This window comes from Pseudoliparis swirei, chromosome 15, assembly GCF_029220125.1.
Source record: "Pseudoliparis swirei isolate HS2019 ecotype Mariana Trench chromosome 15, NWPU_hadal_v1, whole genome shotgun sequence".
Classification (NCBI taxonomy): Eukaryota; Metazoa; Chordata; class Actinopteri; order Perciformes; family Liparidae; genus Pseudoliparis; species Pseudoliparis swirei.
Window position 1 is genome coordinate 19,391,649 of NC_079402.1, and position 24,214 is coordinate 19,415,862.

General features: G+C 41.0%; 1 protein-coding gene across 1 annotated transcript in view; it reads right to left on the reverse strand.

The window, feature by feature from the left end:
* The window catches only part of pde8b (phosphodiesterase 8B), a 38,650-nt gene that overhangs the window by 7,295 nt on the left and 7,141 nt on the right, over nucleotides 1-24,214 (reverse strand). Inside the window, exons 2-15 of the mRNA XM_056432350.1 lie at nucleotides 22,266-22,322; nucleotides 15,169-15,359; nucleotides 9,031-9,090; nucleotides 8,628-8,685; nucleotides 8,354-8,442; nucleotides 8,165-8,243; nucleotides 6,188-6,328; nucleotides 6,030-6,118; nucleotides 5,882-5,936; nucleotides 2,956-3,007; nucleotides 2,443-2,520; nucleotides 2,256-2,332; nucleotides 1,077-1,241; nucleotides 530-575 (exon numbers count right to left, since the gene is read on the reverse strand). Of these exons, the coding sequence (XP_056288325.1) occupies nucleotides 530-575; nucleotides 1,077-1,241; nucleotides 2,256-2,332; nucleotides 2,443-2,520; nucleotides 2,956-3,007; nucleotides 5,882-5,936; nucleotides 6,030-6,118; nucleotides 6,188-6,328; nucleotides 8,165-8,243; nucleotides 8,354-8,442; nucleotides 8,628-8,685; nucleotides 9,031-9,090; nucleotides 15,169-15,359; nucleotides 22,266-22,322 (1,237 nt within the window). The remainder of the gene's footprint in view (nucleotides 1-529; nucleotides 576-1,076; nucleotides 1,242-2,255; nucleotides 2,333-2,442; nucleotides 2,521-2,955; nucleotides 3,008-5,881; nucleotides 5,937-6,029; nucleotides 6,119-6,187; nucleotides 6,329-8,164; nucleotides 8,244-8,353; nucleotides 8,443-8,627; nucleotides 8,686-9,030; nucleotides 9,091-15,168; nucleotides 15,360-22,265; nucleotides 22,323-24,214) is intronic.

Below are 24,214 nucleotides of genomic sequence, written 5' to 3' on the forward strand. Positions count from 1 at the left end.
CAGACTTTAGATTGAAGTCGTCTCTCAGTGAAGTGCTCTTGTGCCTTTAATCCTGATAATGGGGTTATGACCTCGGATGGAAGGATTCACACTCTTCAAGACAATAATCACTAAAGCAATAATATGTATTCATTTGATTCACTCAAGGCAGCAGATTATGTGACATAATCTCTGTGATAACGACGGCCACGCACGCCAAGATTAAAACTCCTAAATTATCTTTTAGAGAGTGAGCCGGCGAAGAAAGGAATGTCAAGATCAGAGCTCGGCCAACGTATCCAGACTTTTAGCCTAGAGTCAGACGAGAAGATCGATGCCGCTCTCCTACATGTGCGTTAAATATGACTCAGGGGGGGTTTGGAAGTTGATTAGCTTAGCTTAGCATAAAGACTGGAAGCGGGGGGAAACAGCTAGCCTGTGTATTGCGAGAGTACATCAGCTACACAGTGAGTGGAAAGTACTATGGGTGTGTATTACTACTATTATTAGATCAATATCACGGATAATTCATTGCTTCTATAAAACTTACTTTTGCAGAAGACATATTCATTCCCAGAGAGTCTCCGCAGCCCGTCCTGGAGAAGCAATATAAGAAATGGGTTAAATGATTTTAGAAAAACATTAATTGTTCTGTGGTTCATCTAAAGCAAATAATAGCACATATTTTATGAACAGCTTTAACTCCATTTACTCTATAAATCTTTGTCATGGAAAAAAAACTGGGAAAAAATACCCCTAGATTAAGTATAGTTTGGTGTTTGTTTCTGCAGTCGACTGATGGATATGAAAACTTAATAAACCCCGTTTGCAGAACGGCCAACATCTGCGTGCAGTTACCCACCTCATAGTTGGTCTTAAACAAAAATTCAGAGCAAAAAAATGTATAAACAAAGACTCCGTTGGCACTCGGAAAACACACATTTGATCTCGGACGCCAAAAAGATTCTTGGTTCAACAAGAATGTTCAGTTTCAGACGCATGAGGTCAGAATAAAAAGACTCCGAACGTCTCCTTATAAAGACTTTCGGGGTTTTATACTTGTGAATGAACTCAAACGCCGACGCTCGGCCTCTCACGTTCATGAGCCCCCCGACCAGGTCGTTGGCGTGGGGGTCGTCGTCCTTGGAGGCGAGCTGAGGGGAGTAGAGCTCGGCGGTCCTCAGGATCTCCAGCACGCGGTCCAGGGCCTCGGCCACCGGAACCGGGCTGCTCTCCTGCGCCGCGTTGATGATGTTTATGACCTGGGGACGCGAGAACAACAACAAAAAAAACATCTGGATTTCTGAACAAAACATGCACAGAGAGCCGTCTGCGAGACGTGAAACAGAGCGCTCCTTTCTCCGAGCGCGTGGCAGGGAGGCGTTCGTGTGAAGGCCGTCTGTGGAAATAGTGGCTAAAAAAAGACACAAGAGCATCACGGGACCTCAGCAAGACGGGGGGGGGGGGTTCTCATGTTGTGTGCTGCAAACTCTGACAGTTGGAGAGAGCTGCCCAACGGGACAGACGTTCACAAATAATTATAAAAATGTACTGAAACTGCCCATCGGATGAAATTAGACATCTACCGGGTGTTATTATTGGCGCTAACATTTCCATAAAGTCTCGCTACTCTGCAAGAAAATGAGTTTAATACCAGATGGAAGCAGCAATCGCTCCGTTACAACGAACCTGCAGCTGTAATGGCCCCCAATTGGCTGTTGGAACAACGTGCCGAAATGCTAGAATTTGAACACGCACGTACTGACGTGAAAGTCCAACATGACGACGGCACGACCTGCTGCCCCCCCCCCCCCCCCCCCCACGCTAATGCTTCTTTAACTTAACATCTTCTGTCTGGTGGGAACATTTTGCAATATATTAGTTCAAAACAGTTTCCCAAAACTGAAATTTTCCAAAGAATAAAGCACTTGCAGATTTGTAACCTGTTGGCAATATGATGAAACTGATTTTATTCCATTGTATATATTATTAAATGATCAGATCAATATGCTTTTTCCAGACATTTTCAAAATGTTTTCATTGAAAGATACAGTGATGAATTCAGTAAATCTAGGCTTAACTGGCTAATAATGATCAACAAAACCAGATGTCAGCACAATAACGGTTGTTGACATTGAGAAACGTCATCAGCAAAAAAAAAATTCCGTCAGAAAAAAAGGATTTAATTTGACTTCAATAGAGAAAAAAAACATGCAGAATGTTAGGTTATTGCTATAATTATTGCCAAATGATAAATAAATAAAAACAATTAGTACCTTTGTGATGGGAGCCTCGATAGTCATGGAGTGAATCCTGGCCACGGAGGAAAATCTTCGATTCTGTAAACTGGAAGCTGCAATAAAAATAACAAACAAAAAGAATCACAATCAAGGTCTCTCTCTCTCTCTCATTTGTGTGTGTGTGTGTGTGTGTGTATACACACTTGTGATGCACGGGTCTCACCGTCACTACCACGGGAGCTGATGGACCTGGCGTCGACGGAGTCTTTCCTCCGGTCCCGGTGACGTAGAGAATGGCACTCTGCAGAGGGGCGTGATGCTCGTTTAATGTCCAGCATGTTCAGACTGGACGGGTATAAATTGAATAATATATACATATAATATATCCGTTTCACTTCTTCTTGCCCCGGTTGGTGCCTCAGGGCAACTGGCATGGAAAAACCAGAACAATCTTAAAAAAGATATTATCTTATTATCTGGATACAAAACTCGATGATAGAATTTTAAATCAAGTTTCCCCAAAGCTTCATGAATACGCCCAACTCGTTGTAGCGTTATTATATTAGGTCGATTTAAAATGTGGAATGTGCAAATGAATAGCACAATGTCTCCTTTTTAAACCAACATATAGGATTTAATTTTCTTTATATTTAAACTAAAATAGATAATCTAGAAGGCCTGACCCGACCAATGAGGAGGCTCCGTCAGCGTTGCGTAATGTCTGGCGGCCAGTTACCTGACTGGGAGTGTTCCCCGCTGCATCGCTCCTCCTTGTTGAACTTGTGAACCTGACAGACGGAGAGAGCAGCAGGTTAAAGGTGAGGACTTCCTGCTCCTCGAGAGCAACTGGATTAAAGCCTTGATATGAGCTAGATATCTCATCGTCTCACCTCGATAAACCCGTTTGTATTTCCAAAACAACAATTCTGTCGTAAAAGAAGGCTCACGGGCATCGAGTCACATGACTGCAACTGACTTTACGTCGGCAACACGCGCTCCAAGCACGTTAAATTGGATTCTACATATTTACCCAATGATGTATTTCATTTGTTAGCTTCACATTCACATCTGTGAGTCATCGTGTAATTGACTGTTCTGTAATGTTTTTTCTAACCATTTTCTCTCATTTATTGGACATCATTTTTTGTAAATCTCAAGGTAATTTTGAGAAACAGATATATATGTATATATATAAGAAAAAATATGTTTATATATATCTATAAAATATGTATAACAAATATAAATACAATATATATATAAATAAATATATAATATATTTTTTTTCCTTAAATATATATATATAAGAAAAATATATATATATACAAGAAATATATATTTTTTCTTTTTCATATATATATTTATACATAAGAAATAAATATATATACAAGAAATATATATTTTTTCTTTTTCATACATATATATATATATATTCTTCTTTTTCTTAAAGTTACCTATAATTCACAAAAATTATGCCTAATAAATATTGTGTAAAATAACCCTTTCAAAACATTTACTATAACTAAATGTTTCAGCAAATTTCTCCATGTTTATAATATATACACTACCGTTCAAAAGTTTGGGGTCACTTAGAAATGTCTTTATTTTTCAAAGAAAAGCACTGTTTTTTCAATAAAGATAACATTAATCAAAAATACACACTATACATTGTTAATGTGGTAAATCACTATTCTAGGTGGAAACGTCTGGTTTCTAATGAAATATCTCCATAGGTGTATAGAGGTCCATTTCCATCAACTATCACTCCAGTGTTCTAATGGTACATTGTGTTTGCTAATCGCCTTAGAAGACTAATGTCTGATTAGAAAACCCTTGTGCACTTATGCTAGCACAGCTGAAAACAGTTATGCTGGTGATATAAGCTATACAACTGGCCTTCCTTTGAGCTTGAAGTTTGTAGAACAAAATTAATACTTCAAATATTAATCATTATTTCTAACCTTGTCAATGTCTTGACTATATGTTCTATGAAATGTTCAATTCATTTGATAAATAAAGGTGTGAGTTTTCATGGAAGACACAAAATTGTCTGGGTGACCCCAAACTTTTGAACGGTAGTGTATATATATTTTCATGCCTGTGACGATTCGTAGAGGACATCCTGTTATTCGCGCTGAGGTCATGTAGGTATGGATAAGTAGAGCCGGTTTAATCCGGTTAGAGGAGATTTCCCTCGCCCGGTGACTCACCTGCACCGTTACATCCTGCTGACCGTGCACATTTATGTAAGGCCGAATGCGCACACACAATTTGTTTTAGTTATTTTCTATACAAAAATCGACCAAATTATAATGTTGATACAGAGAAGGGGGTCCCTGATACATTTGTCAATTGAATTTAATGTTCTCACTCCACGTCACTCCAACAGAGTTGCTTATGTTCTTTTAAATGCAAATCTCTCAGGTCTCCAGTGCTGAATAAATAGGATTAAGACAGTTTAAACATTTTTAATGACACATACAAGGTTGCCAGATTGTTTTTGCTGGCTACATCTTAATGGTCCTCTTGGGCTGCGAAGCACAAACACTTCTTTAAAAAAAACAAAAAACTTCTATTTTGAATGAACTTGACTGAAGCTGGGAGAGACGATGATGGCCCTTTAATCGAGAGAGAAAGACAAAGGCAAGTGACTGTAATCCCGCTGCAAGTCTGGAGTGCTTAGACAAACACCGCTAACCAAACAACATTATGAAATGGAAACCGTGGTCCACGGCCAAGCGCCTGGGTGGGAACAGACGAGGAATAATGTGTCGTTTTAAGTGCTCGGAGGGGAAATGTCCTCGGCGAGGTTACAGTATCAGATCAGTGGCTCTCCGGAAAGGCCCTCAGATGGATAATGGCGTCTTAGTGAAGACACGGGACACGATGATTCAGTTTAAAATGTCATCAAATACGAAACTTTTTGTTCCCACTTTGCAGCGTATAATGTGGGATGAAAATGCATTTTTTTATTTTATAAAAGGGGGACACTTATGAAATCGTTTAGTTTGACGCTGCATGATTCATGTCGTGGGAGGAGGAGGAGGAGGAGGAGGAGGAGATCATCCGCTGCCATGTCGAAGGATTCCCTGATCCCAAAGCGGGAACGAACGCCATCTTGGCTCTTTGGCAGGCAGACGCCAAACGGCTAACTCACCTCGTGACCACACGGGGAAAGAGAGCCGCGGGCCAAAAGCCGGTCTCTGTGCAGCTTAAAGCCCGCGGGGGTATAAATAGCCCCCGGCGTCGCCTGGCTGCGGGCCCTCGCGGGCCTTAGCGTGTGTGTGTGTGTGTGTGTGTGTGTGTGTGGGGGGGGGATCCCGGTGCTTAGCCGTAGCTTAGCGTAGCATGACGGCGGCGGGCAACACCTGCTTCAGAGGCGTGTCGGCGCTCAGACCGCGAGGCTGAAGTATTTCAATCTGACACTCGCAGTTCATTTCAAGTATTCGTGGCACTTGCCAGCGGAGTTTCTCAACCCCGGATGGGACTCAAACATTAGTCTCTCTAGCGGACGCCACGCGGGGCGAGGGCGAGCGCACGCAAAGATTACAATCTCTGCCTCAGATAATAATAATAAAGGGTTCTTGAGAATCTAAACGGCATAAAAAGTCATTTCTTAAAAGGCCTCTTATCTGTGCCTCGCATGATGTCATCACACGCCTCACCTGATTATTGTTGTCGACGTGAGGTCTCTTGATGGCCACGAAATGTCGGATCTTCCTGTTTTTGGAAGCGAGAGGAGATTCCCGTCAGTAATTCGGACTTCTGGGAAATCCCCCCGCGAGCACTTTGGGCCGATCAATCCAAACGTACCCTCCTTGGCCGAGGACGGGCGTTATCCTCACGTGCTGTTGGAGGCTGTCGCCCGACTTCTTCCTGGCGTAGTAGATGCCCTGCCATTCCTTCAGAGAGAGCAGAGCGGTCAGGCGGCGACACAGTTTCACAGACGGAGGGGACGAAGAGAGACTCACCTTTCCCTTGTTGATGCAGGTGTTGATGGCGTCCAGCAGGTCGGCTCGGTTCTTGTCGCTCTTGGGGAGTTCGGTGAGCTCCTTGCCGATCAACTCCCCCTTGTGGTAGCCCATCATCCGCTCAAACGCCGGGTTCACGTACTGGGACAGAAAAAACAGGAAAGCGTAACGTCAACGTCCAGCGATATTCTAGTAAATAGATATTCTTCTTATTCATGACACATTCTCTTAAAAAGACCAAACTAACACTGAATCGACCAATCGTAGAGCTCCATTGTTTGCACTGGGTGACATGTTCTTTCATTATGATAAACAGCACTCCACATACACCATCCTGCAGCTTTACAAGGCGGGTCCCTTGCGATATATATATATAAATATAGATATAAATATATATTCACACATATATATAAATATATATATACACATATATATCAATCTATTTATATATAAATATATATATAAATATATAAGTATATATACATATAAATATATATACACATATATATATATAAATATAGATATATTTATACACATATATAAATATATAAACATATATATAAATTAGTGCTCAGTTAATTCAATTTCAGGTTTAACTAGTTATTTTTTTTAAACGCATTTAACGCATTTAACGCATGCGCAGAATGAGCTTCCAATCCGTCTGTTGTTGGTCGTCGGGACGAAAAAAAAGTCACTTGCAGAATGAGCTTCCAATACACCACTTCAATCTGAACTCTGTCCGCTCTCATGCAGACGGTCTGTTCATCGGTAATGATCCTTCCGCAGGTTCACCTCCGGAAACCTTGTTACGACTTTTACTTCCTGTAGATCAGGGGTCTCAACACGTCGATCGCGACCTGCCAGTCGATCGCGGTGTAGTGTTGGTAGATCGCATGACATTAAAGAGATTGGCCCGCCCCCTGACATGTTCTCTATAGCACGTCTTTGTTCTTTTATTAAACTAAACGTCTGTTGTTGATCGTATCTCCACAGCAGCATGTCATTTCTGTCTCTTCGCGTTGCGTTAACACTTATCGATCTCCGTCTCGCGCCACAGAGCTCCGTGCGCGCGCATCGGGACCGAGCAAAATAAAAGTCACTTGTCAATCTGTCCCTGTGTCCGGGCCGGTGAGGTTTCAGCTTTGCAGCGGTGTCCCCGCCGTCCCTTTCATCACGGCCCAGTTCATGAAGAAAACCCACACAGTCAGTTTGCCTCAGCAGCTGCTAGAGGAAGACTAGAGGCCTTTAGATTGTGTCATGGTGGAGTTAAAGGTTGACAAACAAGAGAAAAATGTTCTGTTTAACCCTCCTGTTACCTTTACATTTACTAACATATTTTACCCTCGGGGTCAATTTGACCCCAGCAATTAAAACCCCCAGAAAATTATTAGAATTAATATTGCTTCCCAAGTTTAAGTGTGAGGTACTTTATGTTTGTTTGTTGACTACCTAAATAGCCCTTTAAATAAATAAAAAAGTTGATATTTCTTATATGTTTGACACAGTGAAAAACAGCCTGGGGTCAAATTGACCCCAAAGAACACCGACATTAAACATTGAATGGGGTCAAATTGACCCGAAAGGTAACAGGAGGGTTAAACATTCTGTTTAGGATGAAGATGTATTAATGTTCCATATGGAAGAAAACTGCTAAATAACTGCTGAGTTGCAGCACCATTGTATAGAAGAATGTATAAATGTATATATCCGTCTTTTGTCATAAATCTCTATGTTCTCACAAAATATACCGAGAATATCGGTAATATGTGATTAATCGTGATTAATCCACAAAAACCTGTGATTAACGCGATTAAAATTTGTAATCGTTTCACAGCCCTAATATAAATATATATTTACACATATATATGTAAACATATATATATATTTTCTTCTTCTTTTATGTACATCCTCCAACAGGCTGGGGGTGTGGTACCTGAAAGATCTGGCTGCTTCTGGCCCTGCATGCATGTGCGTTACCTGTATGATGTGGTCCTCACTGGTGATCTCCACAGCCTCTTGGCAGTGCTCCAAGGCCATGAAGACAGAGTTATAAGCCCTGCAGATCGGGGAAGCCGCAGCATCTCAGGATTAGCACCAGCAACACCTCGTACGACCGCTAATGTGAATGCAGGACTATGATTAAGGTTTTATTTTTTTTATTTTTACCTGAGTTTGAACTGGCAGCGCACCTCCCCGTGCTCCATCTGTATGAGCTCATTGCAGCAGGCCGACACACTGCTGCTCTCCACAAACCTCTGGGAGGAGAACGAGAGACGGGAGTGAGTCGGGTTTTACTCAGCAGCCACCGTCACGCCGTGGACAATCAGGGCCTCCTTCAAAAGACCGGTGTCTCAACGGAAATCATCCACCAGGAGCCAGGGTATCACGCTCGGCCGGAAACACACATTCAGGAGGGGGAAAGGCGAGCGGCGGGACGTACTCGGTTAAATCCTGCACACAGGAGAGGAAGAACTGATGGCTCGTCCTGGTCGGCCGGTCTGCAACAACGACAGAAAAAAAAAAATCGTTAGCGGCTGCAACCGGAGTCCTTTAAAACAGACAAAACACTTCCATCCACCAGCGTGTGTTTGGCTATTAAACAACAAATCAATTCAACGAGTCATTTGATCGAGCAAACAAGACACGAGATCTCTCTTTTTGCCCCAGGTGATGGAAACAAGCAAACCAACAACCCGCTACAGGGAGAAAAGAAAAATGTTGTTGATTTTTTCATATTTATTGGTGGGACCTTACAGACAGAAAGAAATAGAAAATAGTTAGGAAATGGAATTTTTTTAATAACTTTTGAAGGCAGGGAGTGTAAATAAATAAATCAAACTTACTTTTGCGGCACAACAGCGAGAATAACTGTGTTTTCGGAGGGCTTCGTTGCTCGGATCAACCTGGAATTAAAACAGAAGCGGAGTGAAAGGCAAATTGGGGGTTCGTCTCACTTTGAGCTCACGAGACAAACATGTGGACAGATGTGTGGCGATGATGTCATTGCCACAAAAGAGGAAACGGAACATCAGAGATTTTAGGCCACAAAAGATACATAGCTGGCGGGAAGAGGAAGAGGAGGAGGAGGAGGAACAGGGGGAGCAGGTGAGGAAAAGGAGTAAAGGAGCGATGGACAAACTGAGCAGCTGCCAAACTGGTGAACAGGATAGAAGAATTCATCCTTTTTTTATTTTGAAAATAATAAATCACTCGATAGAAATAATTGGTCGTGACTTTTAGTGTCTAAGATGGACTTTGGATGGGTTTTTACTGTTCCTAAAAATAATACAAAATATAATGATAAGGTCTGCAGAAATAACCAGAAGTAGTTGTTAGCTAAATGCTAATAATTATAATAATATATTTATGTTGTACTGTACTTTAAAATGTCCTCAAAGGCACTTTACATGGTAAAAGCTGAAACAATGAAAGCCATTGTAAGGCAGAGATATGACATAACAGTATAAAGAAAATAGAAAAGTAGAAATAGAGGGTGTTTGTGAGAGGGACATCAACCATGGGACACGCATTCAAATGCTCTAAACACACGCCCTTTGTTCACAGAGGTCAAAAAGCGGACGCTCTTTCATTAGTTTTGCAATAATCAGATTGGTTACAATTCTATGCCAAATAATATATGCTGGAGAATATCGTTATGTTTTAAAAATGTGTGAAGAATATCTGGTTAAACACACTTCCTCCTGCTTAAACCTTTAAAAAGCGAATGCCCATAACAGGGGACAAACGAAGCAGTGCCAGTCCGAACTCAACGAACACCTGGCGAGAACGAGGAAGGAATGAGCTTATCCTGCAGTCAGGAAGAAGTTTATGAAAACAAGCCGTGAACTTTCGCTGTGGAAAAAATAAATGGACAAGAAAGAAAGAAAGAAAGAAAGAAAGAGAGAGAGATTCGTGCATGTGCGCTACTCTCGGCACCCCTGGGCCACCGTCCAGCTTTCCTGTCAACAGGCTACAACGACTTAAGGAGTTTCAGCGCGAGAGAAGGCTGCAGTGCCTCCGGTGAACACCAGGTGGTGCCACCGAGCCCTCCACTGCATTAGAGCGACTGCTTTTCTGGTTTATGACACGTTTTAAGGAGAAACCTGATAATCTAAGCATCGATTGTTTCCGATTGAAGTGAAGGAGTACATGCTCATGCATAGGAAGTAATCTGAACAGTTTGTCCTTTAAAAAAAAAACCTTTGTGTTGAAAAACGGCAACAGAAAAGAAGCCAGTGCAAGTTAGGGAGTCGCACTGCAGTGATTTAAATCCTCCTTACTGAGGGAATAAATGAAGAGAGAAGTAGAGTCATTTTCTTTAGACTTCTATACAACCAGAGGAGTCACCCCCTGGTGGACATTAGAGAGAATGCAGCTTTAAGGCATTTCAGAACTGGAGGTTGACGCCTGTGGGGGGGAACTGCTCGTCTGGCTTCGTCTAATCCTCAAAACAAAATCTGCAGACCAGCATCTCCAACTAATAGACGACAAGCTTTTCGGGTGCTTATGAGACTATTTATTGGTGTACGAGTTGGAATTTGTTACCAGTCTTTATGCTAAGCTAAGCTAACTGGCTCTAGCGTCATATTTACGACAGACAGACACGAGCGTACCCCAAAAAAAGAAAGCCGATTTCCCAAAATGTCTAACTGTTCCCGTGAGAAACGACCACACGAGGCTCACCGGCACGCAGCTTCGGCCTCAAAGTAGCACGAGTGGCGTCCGTCGATGACGACGATCTCGTGGTGCTTGTCCAGGAAGCACTCGACGGCCGACTCGGGCGTCCGCGCGATGTTACACCTGAAGCCGGCGCGGTCGCAGGCCCACCAGAAGGCGTCGCTTTGGCTGTCCTCCTTGGCGAACACCAGCAGGACCTGAGGAGGCAGAGGGAGGAATGGACGCCCGGGTGAGACGGCGCCGCCGGTGATAATTACAGGAGATCCGTGTTAGCGAGTCCGCACGACATTTACGACTCAGGCAGGACATTCTCCACAGAAGCACACATCCAGACTCCGGCCGTATGACACACTTCTGACACCGAGGTTACAGTCACACACCTCTTCAAGAACTAGACAACCTAAACTGTGGTCTGGTTCTGATTATTAAGGATAAGACACTTTTTTAAGGTTTAAATTGTGCACTCTGGGCCATAAAATATATTCATGAGATGGTGTATACTTTGAAATTAACCACAAGAAATGGAAAATACCAGCACTGATGTAATAATAATAATAACTTTATTTATATAGCACCTTTAAAAAATTTTTTTACAGAGAGTCAAAGCAAAACAAGTGGAATAGCAAGAAACCAATATTACATTTAAAAGTATATATTAAAATCTAAAATCAAATGGAAAAATAAAAAAATAATTAATTAAAAACCAAATAAATTACAAATAAATTAAAAACAGACAAACTAAATTAGGGGAACCAAAGTTCTGCATAAAAAGACTAGATCACTTAAAAGCTGTTCTCTAAAAATGGGTTTTAAGAAGTGATTTAAAAGAAGTGACTGATTCTGCAAGCCTTATCCCCTCCGGTGGGTCGTTCCAAAGTCGAGGGGCTCTAACAGCAAAAGCACGGTCACCCTTTAATGTAGTCGATTTGATGGAATGTTGAAGCATTTTGTGTAACTTGATGATGATTATAATAGGAGTCTTTGTTTTTTTAATGATCTCAATCAAAACAATTAATACTTTGACATTGTGCATTTTTGTCAGTGGCATTAAATTGTCTTCAAATGTAAAGATAAGAATTTATCACAATAATTATGGGAATATACATACATGTCCAACAAAATAAGTTATTGTGATTAAGTGGTTAATTTTGATGTCTCACAGCAAGAAATATGAGCAACAATATTTACAGTACAAAAATTCTCACCGCCATATTCATAAACACAGCAACTCACAAGATGGATAAAACCATTTTTTTGGACCAAGAAATAAATAACTAGAATGGGCACTCGGTAGAGCGCATACCTTTGCATATAACAAGATTGGGCATTGAATTATGAACATGTTGGCATTAGTTGCATGCCAATTGGATAGAAATTGACCGTGCTATGGTAAAAAGAAGATTTTGACCTTTTCATGACCTTGACCTTTGACCCGATCGATCCCAAAATCTAATGAAATGGTCCCCGGATAATAACCAATCATCCCACCGAATTTCATGCGATTCGGTTTAATACTTTTTGTGTTATGCGAATAACACTCATACAAATAAAGAAATAAATAAATGGCGATCAAAACATAACCTTCCGCATTTTCAATGCTAAGGAAATAATCGCTTTACAGTTTGCATCTTCTCTCTGAGAATGAAAGTATTTTCCTCCCACAGTCACATGACATGCACGGGGGATTTGAAGACAGGGAACTGTCCATAACTGTAAGTGTGTTTCTCCATCTGCTGGTTTCCCCCTCTGGAAGGATGCAGCTTGTTTTGCTCATTGCATGCTGGGACAGACTCAAAACACACACACACACACACACACACATATATATATCTATATCTATATATAGATATAGATAGAGAGCTAGACTCCTCACTCTTCCTTTATAGTGGGGTTCCTCATGTGCAAAAATCAACATATTCTCCTCAATATCGACTTCTAAAACAAAACAATAATTTAGAAAGAACATTTTGAAGCAATTCGAAAGCAGCACAAAGAGATCCATGAACACTGTTGTGCTCTGGCCCTTTAAAACTGCATGTAAACACATAATCACCAGGAGAAAGCATCGTTCAAGTCGATCCTGATGCTTCATTAGACAATAATGATCTTTCAGCCGCTGTCAATCTGTTTTTAACCTGTGATACTTATTCAGTGTGTATTGGTTTAGTTTCTTACGTCATCTCTCTTGATTATATCGTTGCTTCTATTGTTTGTTTTAACCATGTAAAGCCTTGAGTACAATGTAAAGCGCTATACAGATATAATGTATTATTATTATTATTTAAAAGGCCTTCCGTAATCTCGCAAATACAAATTAATTGAGGCCTTTCCTAACCGAACATCTGGAGGTAAGACAGACTGGAAGACGGAAAAGAACAGGTGAGAACGGCAGGAGGAGGAGAAGAAAATGAGCGAGTATTGGAGAGTGCTTGTGAAAGTCCACGGTCTTTGATCCCGCGCTGGCTTGCGTAACCGTGCCAACGTGTGAAATTCCACACGCACAGCAACGCGGCCGACACAGATCCTCTGACCCGCCGCCCAAACATGCCAGCGGGCGACGAGCCTCAAACGGTGATGTGGATTCTGTAGACGGCATTGCCCTGGCATCCAACACCACTGTAAAGAATCTTGGCGTTATCTTTGATCGGGACTTGTCCTTTAACTCCACGTAAAGCAAATCTCAAGGACTGCATTCTTTCATCTACGTAATATTTCAAAAATCAGGCACATCTTGTCTCAAAAAGATGCAGAAAAATTGGTTCACTCGTTACTTCGAGACTGGATTACTGCAACTCCTTATTATCAGGCTGCTCTAATAAATCTCTTAGGTCCCTCCAGTTGATCCAGAATGCTGCAGCTCGTGTTCTCACTAAAACTAAGAAAAGAGATCACATCACTCCTGCACTAGCTGCTCTGCACTGGCTCCCAGTAAAATCAAGAATCACTTTTAAAATTCTTCTCTTAACCTACAAAGCCTTGATTGGTGATGCTCCATCATATCTTAAGGAGCTTGTCGTACCATATTGCCCCACTAGAGAGCTACGCTCACTAAATGCGGACTACTTGTAGTTCCTAGAGTCTTAAAAAGTAGAATGGGAGCCAGAGCCTTTAGTTATCAAGCTCCTCTTTTATGGAACCAGCTTCCAATTTCAGTCCGGGAGGCAGACACAGTCACCTCGTTTAAGAGTAGACTTAAGACCTTCCTCTTTGACAGAGCTTATAGTTAGGGCTGAATCAGGTTTGCCCTGGTCCAGCCCCTTGATATGCTGCTATAGGCTTATAGCTGCCGGGGACGTTTTAGGATGCACTGAGTACCTATCTCCTCTTTTTCTCTCCTTAAGGATGAATTTTCATCTCTCAATCACACGTTACTAACTCTGCTTTCTCCCGGAAGTCCTTTTGACTTTCGTCTCATGGGGTCATCGGACCCTATGAGACGGCATAGATCCTATCTGCCTGATGGATCGTCTGGGTCGTGGAATTCCTGCTCATGACTACGCCACTGTCCTGTTGAGACTCCGCCCACCTCCTCCCCACCGCCATCTGCCTGATGGATCGTGGAGGTCTCCATCGTGGAATATGCCTACTATGAACTATTCATACACTCTGTCATATTCATTGAATGTATTTTAACTCTAAATCTGTCCTTCTGTACACATTACATCTATTGCATCTGTCCATCCTAGGAGAGGGATCCTCCTCTGTTGCTCTCCTCCAGGTTTCTTCCCTTTTTTTCCCCCTGAAGGGTTATTTGGGAGTTTTTCCTGGTCCGATGTGAGGTTTTGGGGCAGGGATGTCTATGTGTACAGATTGTAAAGCACTCCGAGACAAATTTGTAATTTGTGAAATTGGGCTATACAAATAAACTGAATTGAATTGAATTGATTTAAATCCTCCTTACTGAGGGAATAAATGAAGAGAGAAGTAGAGTCATTTTCTTTAGACTTCTATACAACCAGAGGAGTCACCCCCTGGTGGACATTAGAGAGAATGCAGCTTTAAGGCATTTCAGAACTGGAGGTTGACGCCTGTGGGGGGGAACTGCTCGTCTGGCTTCGTCTAATCCTCAAAACAAAATCTGCAGACCAGCATCTCCAACTAATAGACGACAAGCTTTTCGGGTGCTTATGAGACTATTTATTGGTGTACGAGTTGGAATTTGTTACCAGTCTTTATGCTAAGCTAAGCTAACTGGCTCTAGCGTCATATTTACGACAGACAGACACGAGCGTACCCCAAAAAAAGAAAGCCGATTTCCCAAAATGTCTAACTGTTCCCGTGAGAAACGACCACACGAGGCTCACCGGCACGCAGCTTCGGCCTCAAAGTAGCACGAGTGGCGTCCGTCGATGACGACGATCTCGTGGTGCTTGTCCAGGAAGCACTCGACGGCCGACTCGGGCGTCCGCGCGATGTTACACCTGAAGCCGGCGCGGTCGCAGGCCCACCAGAAGGCGTCGCTTTGGCTGTCCTCCTTGGCGAACACCAGCAGGACCTGAGGAGGCAGAGGGAGGAATGGACGCCCGGGTGAGACGGCGCCGCCGGTGATAATTACAGGAGATCCGTGTTAGCGAGTCCGCACGACATTTACGACTCAGGCAGGACATTCTCCACAGAAGCACACATCCAGACTCCGCCGTATGACACACTTCTGACACCGAGGTTACAGTCACACACCTCTTCAAGAACTAGACAACCTAAACTGTGGTCTGGTTCTGATTATTAAGGATAAGACACTTTTTTAAGGTTTAAATTGTGCACTCTGGGCCATAAAATATATTCATGAGATGGTGTATACTTTGAAATTAACCACAAGAAATGGAAAATACCAGCACTGATGTAATAATAATAATAACTTTATTTATATAGCACCTTTAAAAAATTTTTTTACAGAGAGTCAAAGCAAAACAAGTGGAATAGCAAGAAACCAATATTACATTTAAAAGTATACAGGACTGTCTCAGAAAATTAGAATATTGTGATGAAGTTCTTTATTTTCTGTAATGCAATTAAAAAAACAAAAATGTCATGCATTCTGGATTCATTACAAATCAACTGAAATATTGCAAGCCTTTTATTCTGATTTATTGCTGATTATGGCTTACAGCTTAAGAAAACTCAAATATCCTATCTCTAAATATTAGAATATCATGAAAAAGTATACTAGTAGGGTATTAAACAAATCACTTGAAATGTCTAATTAACTCGAAACACCTGCAAGGGTTTCCTGAGCCTTGACAAACACTCAGCTGTTATAAATCTTTTTTTTTACTTGGTCTGAGGAAATATTAAAATTTTATGAGATAGGATTTTAGAGTTTTCTTAAGCTGTAAGCCATAATCAGCAATATTAAAAGAATAAAAGGCTTGCAATATTTCAGTTGATTTGTAATGAATCCAGAATGCATGACATTTTTGTTTTTTTAATTGCATTACAGAAAATAAAGAACTTTATCACAATATTCTAATTTTCTGAGACAGTCCTGTATATTAAAATCTAAAATCAAATGGAAAAATAAAAAATTAATTAATTAAAAACCAAATAAATTACAAATAAATCAAAAACAGACAAACTAAATTAGGGGAACCAAAGTTCTGCATAAAAAGACTAGATCACTTAAAAGCTGTTCTATAAAAATGGGTTTTAAGAAGTGATTTAAAAGAAGTTACTGATTCTGCAAGCCTTATCCCCTCCGGTAGGTCGTTCCAAAGTCGAGGGGCTCTAACAGCAAAAGCACGGTCACCCTTTAATGTAGTCGATTTGATGGAATGTTGAAGCATTTTGTGTAACTTGATGATCATTAAAGGAGTCTTTTTGTTTTTTTAATTATCTCAATCAAAACAATTAATACTTTGACATTGTGCATTTTTGTCAGTGGCATTAAATTGTCTTCAAATGTAAAGATTAGAATTTATCACAATAATTATGGGAATATACATACAGGACTGTCTCAGAAAATTAGAATATTGATAAAGTTCTTTATTTTCTGTAATGCAATTAAAAAAACAAAAATGTCATGCATTCTGGATTCATTACAAATCAACTGAAATATTGCAAGCCTTTTATTCTTTTAATATTGCTGATTATGGCTTACAGCTTAAGAAAACTCTAAAATCCTATCTCATAAAATTTTAATATTTCCTCAGACCAAGTAAAAAAAAAGATTTATAACAGCTGAGTGTTTGTCAAGGCTCAGGAAACCCTTGCAGGTGTTTCGAGTTAATTAGACAATTCAAGTGATTTGTTTAATACCCTACTAGTATACTTTTTCATGATATTCTAATATTTAGAGATAGGATATTTGAGTTTTCTTAAGCTGTAAGCCATAATCAGCAATAAATCAGAATAAAAGGCTTGCAATATTTCAGTTGATTTGTAATGAATCCAGAATGCATGACATTTTTGTTTTTTTAATTGCATTACAGAAAATAAAGAACTTCATCACAATATTCTAATTTTCTGAGACAGTCCTGTACATGTCCAACAAAATAAGTTATTGTGAGTAAGTGGTTAATTTTGATGTCTCACAGCAAGAAATATGAGCAACAATATTTACAGTACACAAATTCTCACCGCCATATTCATAAACACAGCAACTCACAAGATGGATAAAACCATTTTTTTGGACCAACAAATAAATAACTAGAATGGGCACTCGCTAGAGCGCATACCTTCGCATATCACAAGATTGGGCATTGAATTATGAACATTTTGGCATTAGTTGCATGCCAATTGGATAGAAATTGACCGTGCTATGATAAAAAGAAGATTTTGACCTTTTCATGACCTTGACCTTTGACCCGATCGATCCCAAAATCTAATGAAATGGTCCCCGGATAATAACCAATCATCCCACCGAATTTTATGCGATTCGGTTTAATACTTTTTGTGTTATGCGAATAACACTCATACAAATAAATAAATAAATGGCGATCAAAACATAACCTTCTGCATTTTCAATGCTACGGTAATAATCGCTTTACAGTTTGCATCATCTCTCTGAGAATGAAAGTATTTTCCTCCCACAGTCACATGACATGCACGGGGGATTTGAAGACAGGGAACTGTCCATAACTGTAAGTGTGTTTCTCCATCTGCTGGTTTCCCCCTCTGGAAGGATGCAGCTTGTTTTGCTCATTGCATGCTGGGACAGACTCAAAACACACACACACGCACGCACGCACAAACACATATATCTATAGCTATATCTATATATAGATATAGATAGAGAGCTAGACTCCTCACTCTTCCTTTTTTTTTGTGGGGTAAGAGGGCCGTCCTACAACCGCAGGGTTGTGGGTTCGATCCCGCCTCCCCCCCATTAGTTGCAGTGTCCTGTCATCGAGCAAGGCTGAACCCCCCCCAGTTGCTCACGCTTCGCTTGCACTCCTTAATAATAAAGGATAATGGGTTAAATGAGAACTAATTTTCCCCTTTTTAATTAAAAATTAATAAATCTTCTTCTTCTTCTTATAGTGGGGTTCCTCAATTATGTGCAAAAATCAACATTCTCCTCAATATCGACTTCTAAAACAAAACAATAATTTAGAAAGAACATTTTGAAGCAATTCGAAAGCAGCACAAAGAGATCCATGAGCACCGTTGTGCTCTGGCCCTTTAAAACTGTAAACACATAATCACCAGGAGAAAGCAACGTTCAAGTCGATCCTGATGCTTCATTAGACAATAATGATCTTTCAGCCGCTGTCAATCTGTTTTTAACCTGTGATACTTATTCAGTGTGTATTGGTTTAGTTTCTTACGTCATCTCTCTTGATTATATCGTTGCTTCTATTGTTTGTTTTAACCATGTAAAGCCTTGAGTACAATGTAAAGCGCTATACAGATATAATGTATTATTATTATTATTTAAAAGGCCTTCCGTAATCTACATAAATACAAATTAATTGAGGCCTTTCCTAACCGAACATCTGGAGGTAAGACAGACTGGAAGACGGAAAAGAACAGGTGAGAACGGCAGGAGGAGGAGAAGAAAATGAGCGAGTATTGGAGAGTGCTTGTGAAAGTCCACGGTCTTTGATCCCGCGCTGGCTTGCGTAACCGTGCCAACGTGTGAAATTCCACACGCACAGCAGCGCGGCCGACACACAGATCCTCTGACCCGCCGCCCAAACATGCCACCGGGCGACGAGCCCTCAAACCCCCCCCCCCCCCCCACACCCACGGGTGACGTACACGCAGTGGCGCTGAAACGCCATCACGCCGGTCCGAGACTCACACGGGTGCGACTCACTGGTCGTTGACTTAAAGACGGAACTATGATTTCAACATTCACCTCCATCTGTCGGCTCGTAGAATCTCCTCCTGAGAAATGGACGATATTTAGTTTACAAAGATCCCTCGGAGAACAGTTTAATAAGAGAAGAAGAAATCAAAGAAATGGGACGTCTAACATAAAAACAGCTTCTGGCTTCAGTCGACACTATTCTAACCGTCGATGAAACACGTGGCGACTGAAACGTACGGTTTTATTTTAAATCTCTCATGAAGTTATTTGTATGAAACCGCCGTACAGGCTCCAGTCCGACTCACATTTTCAGAGTTCAGAGGTCAACCCGCCGTGTTTGCACACGCGGGCCAGATGCCATCTGACGGCGGGAGCTTCCCGAACACAGAGAGGTGTCACTGGGCTTTGAGGATTTCTATCTGTGTGGGAGCATCAGAGAGAATATGAAGGAGGGCCTTTATGTGTTCTGCTCTCTCCCAGGAGAAACTCACAGCCACAGGATGCTTTGCATGTGGGACAAGTCTGAGTTCATTATGTTTCTGCTGATCTAGTCATTGAATAATTGACTCACATGTGTGGCTCTAATAACACGCTCGTATTCATGTAAAAAAAGAAAAAAAACGGTGGGTGCGAAAATGTCTAAAGGGGCAGAATGTCAAAACTGTTGTTGAGCTGAATCTGAGGGCCTAGTTGTGTGAGACTACATTTCCCAGAGTGCAGTAGCAGCAGCAATCAGTGTTGCTTATTAGGAGCACCTGTGGGGATGCTCTGACGCATTTTGTAAAGACAAGCAGCAGAGAGAGGACGCTTCAGGTCACTCCACGGTTCAACCCAAAGACGGCAATGGTGAAATGATTTGTTTAATGTCATGGTGTTTAAAAATGCTGATTTTGTGTTAAAAGAATTTCATTTTGAGTTTGGTAAAAATGAAAAGTATAAAATGTTTAATTAAAATGTTTAATTTAAAATGTAATTCATGTTCCGTCTTAAAGGTTACAACCTAATTCACTGGCAGAGCAATCAACGAACAAAAGAAAAATAAAAGAAAGATTAAGTCAGTAATTTGAGTCGTCTTCACGTCCTTTGGAAACGGTGAACAGGAGCTGGACTTGACACTTTGACTGAAACCCCTAAACACACAACGTGTGTGTGTTACTTGTAATGAGTGCAACACATGAATCATTAGATAAGATGAAAAGAGAGGGGGAGGGGGGGGGGTATCTGGGGAGCTTGAGACTCTCCAGGGCTGTGAGGCAGTAACAGTAAATGACACACACACACACACACTGAGGGCGCAGTTTAAGGGTCTTAGGAGGCTTTCTTATAAAGACCCCTGGGCCCTCCACCTGTCTCACAGATTCCTGGTGCAGTGGTATTTGGCGGGGAGGAGGAGGAGGAAGAAGAAGAGGAGGAGGATGGGAGCACGAGAGGCGTGCCGGGCCTCTCGCATCACGGCGCTGGAGCTCAAACCCAGAAGAAAAAGCCTGGAGACGGGTCACACCCCCAAGCAAATGAAAAGAAAGGCCCTCGTAGGAGCAGCGGCTCCCGGCAGGTGGAGGAGCCGCTCACCTCTCAGGGTTTCTTTGTTGCGTAAGAGTAAAACTGACACGCACATGGCCGAATAATCCCTCACAGGAGGACGAGCACAGACAATGCTCCACTCGGCCCGACCTCACCGAGCTCCATTACAGAACAAATAAATAATGTATTTAGTTTGACACCTCGGGTTCTGAATCTTATTTGTTTATATATGTTTTTTTATATTTTGAAGCACTTTGTAACTTTGTTTTGAAAGGCGCTTTATAAATAAAGTTATAATTATCATTATTATAAAATGTGCTCAGCTCAGTGTATTCTATTTATTCCAGTTTTGGGAAAGAAGCGAAGGCTCCAAATTCATCAATGATGTTATTTTCGACATTAAATTTCAAAACAAACTAGGATATATATTTATATTGTATCATTAATATATATTATTCATAGGTAGGTAGGTTTTGGACTACAAAGACAACTTATTCCTCTTGAAGCCTCATTTGTCTTCAGATAAACTCTTGAATATATTATTTTTGGCACAAAACAAGAACTTTTGGTTTTACTTCCACATGAGACCTGTCTGCTCATACCTGACTTTTAGTTTGGAGACAGACTTGACCAACTGTGAACTGGCCCTTTAAGACTGTTATTGGTTTATGTAAACATCCTCCTGCAGTGTCAGAAGGGAGGAGGGCCATGTCGAGGTTAGCAAAACCATTTCCAGCAGACTTTAAGCACAGTTACCACCGAGATGTGAATGTTTCCCCAGCTCATATTTCCCAATGCGACCTGAACATCACACAAGAGTACAAACGGTCGTATGGGTGATCGCTCCCTCGAGTACATAACAACGTTTATGTAATTAAATAATGTTGAGCAAAAGGAGATTAAAGAGTAGGATAGTTGCTTTTTTCCTCTATGCAGCTGTGTGGTATATATACATAATATATATATACACATAATATATATATACATATACACACATATATACATAATATATATGTATATACATACATATACGTAATATATATGTATATACATACATATATATATACACACACACACATATATATATATATATGCACTGCGGTGAATATTGTTATTGAGCTGATGAAGACAAAGTTTGCAGTAATATACAATATTTTATAATTTCACAGAAACTAGGGGATATATTTAAAATCACCCAAAATTAAAGTTCATGTAGAGCTGAAACAACAGATGAACAAATGATAAATTAATAATTTATCAATAACAAATTCTGAAAGGAAAGTCAAATATTCTCTGATTCTTGCATTTCCACTCAGAGTATTTGCTTCTTCTTTTTTCAACGTATCGCAAAGTTAATATTACGTTTTTTGGGGTTGAGGGGAATTTGATCGAACAAAACAAGACGTCTGATGACATCACATTTGGCTCAACAAAGTGGAGATTGGCGTTTTGACATTATCTGGGCGTTTTTCGTACACCGATAGATTAACTGGTTAATCAGACAAATGATCGGCAGCTTAATCGCTGATGAAATCAATTTGTTGTCGAGGAAACCCCGACTTGGTCAAATCCCGTTATGGGATCGTACCAACAACAAAGAAAAGAGTCTTCCGTCGAACCGCAGCGTCTCACCTGAATGGGCTCTTGGGTCAGTCTCATAGGTCCGACACATTGTTCTGTAGCTGAAACCTGAAACAGACGAGACGACGCGTGAACCACCGTCACAAACAAACCGAGCACGTTAAAACAATAACAACTAGAACGGGCACTCGGTAGAGCGCATACCTTCGCATATCACAATGGGCATTGAATTATGAACATTTTGGCATTAGTTGCATGCCAATTGGATAAAAATTGACCATGCTTTGGTAAAAAGAAGATTTGGACCTTTCCATGACCTTGACCTTTGACCCGATTGATCCCAAAATCTAATCAAATGGTCCCTGGATAATAACCAATCATCCCACCAAATTTCATGCGATTCGGTTTAATTTTTTTTTTGTAATGCGAATAACACGCATACAAATAAATAAATAAATAAATACACGGCGATCAAAACATTACCTTCCGCATTTTCAATGCGAAGGTAACTAGAATGGGCACTCGGAAGGTAACTAGAATGGGCACTCGGTAGAGCGCATACCTTCGCATATCACAATGGGCATTGAATTATGAACATGTTGGCATTAGTTGCATGCCAATTGGATACAAATTTACCGTGCTATGGTAAAAAGAAGATTTTGACCTATCCATGACCTTGACCTTTGACCCGATTAATCCCAAAATCTAATCAAATGGTCCCCGGATAATAACCAATCATCCCACCAAATTTCATGCGATCCAAGAAGATGTTGACCTTTTCATGACCTTGACCTTTGACCCAATCGATCCCAAAATCTAATCAAATGGTCCCCGGATAATAACCAATCATCCCACCAAATTTCATGCGATTCGGTTCAATACTTTTTGAGTTTTGCGAATAACACGCATACAAATAAATAAATAAATAAATAAATACACGGCGATCAAAACATAACCTTCCGCATTTTCAATGCGAAGGTAATAAATACACGGCGATCAAAACATAACCTTCCACATTTTCAATGCGAAGGTAATAACAACAACGACGACACACAAACACATGACAAGAACAGCTGCAAACACTTCAACCATTTTACCCTTCATGTCCAGAAGCATGGCGGCATACTGGATGCTTTTATTCTCCTCTCTTGCACTTCTGCTCCTTTAATCTTTCCCTTACCTCCCTCTCTCACGTCTGAGATTCCATGCAGCAATAACAAGTAAAGCCTCTTCATAAAAAAATTATTTATCTCTCTCTCTATATATATATATATATATATATATATAGAGAGAGAGAAATTTTTTTAAATAAATATATAAAATATATAATAGTAGTTTTTTCCTCCAGTGTCAGTCGGAGTGAATCTGTGCACTGCGAACCTCTTTAGAAGGAATTAGCCGGCAGCCGCAGACTGAACTCACAGGTTTACTTGATAATCCCACTGCAGGAGCATCACACTCTGAGCTGTGTATATATATATATATGTGTGTGTGTGTGTGTGTGTGTGTGTGTGTGTGTGTGTGTGTGTGTGTGTGTGTGTGTTTTCGCAGCCGGCCTCCTGCGTCACTCGTCACACACATGCTTACTCCACACTTTGGACACACAATGAATCAGCGGTTGTGTTTATGGCGACTCTTCAGCGGTCGACCGCCGCCGACTCATTTCTCATCGTGTGTTGGCGAGACGGTCAAACACGTTGGTAAACACTCGCTCACAATCCACGAGGGAATGATCCAGATTAAAAAAGGTACGCAAAAAGAGTAGAGAGATAGAGAAAGAGGGGGAAGTGGATTCTGCCGGTAGCCGAGTAACGCGGCGGGGACCAGGTGAGGACTCGACCACACGCGGCTCGTCACTCGACCGGCCACGCCTCGCGCAGAGCTTCTGGGCGCTCCACTTTAAGATGGTTGAGTAAAAGCATCTACGTTGCCTCGATAGAATATTATGATACGAGAAGAAGAAGAGACAAAAACAAGGCAGCATCAGTGTTGGCATGCGG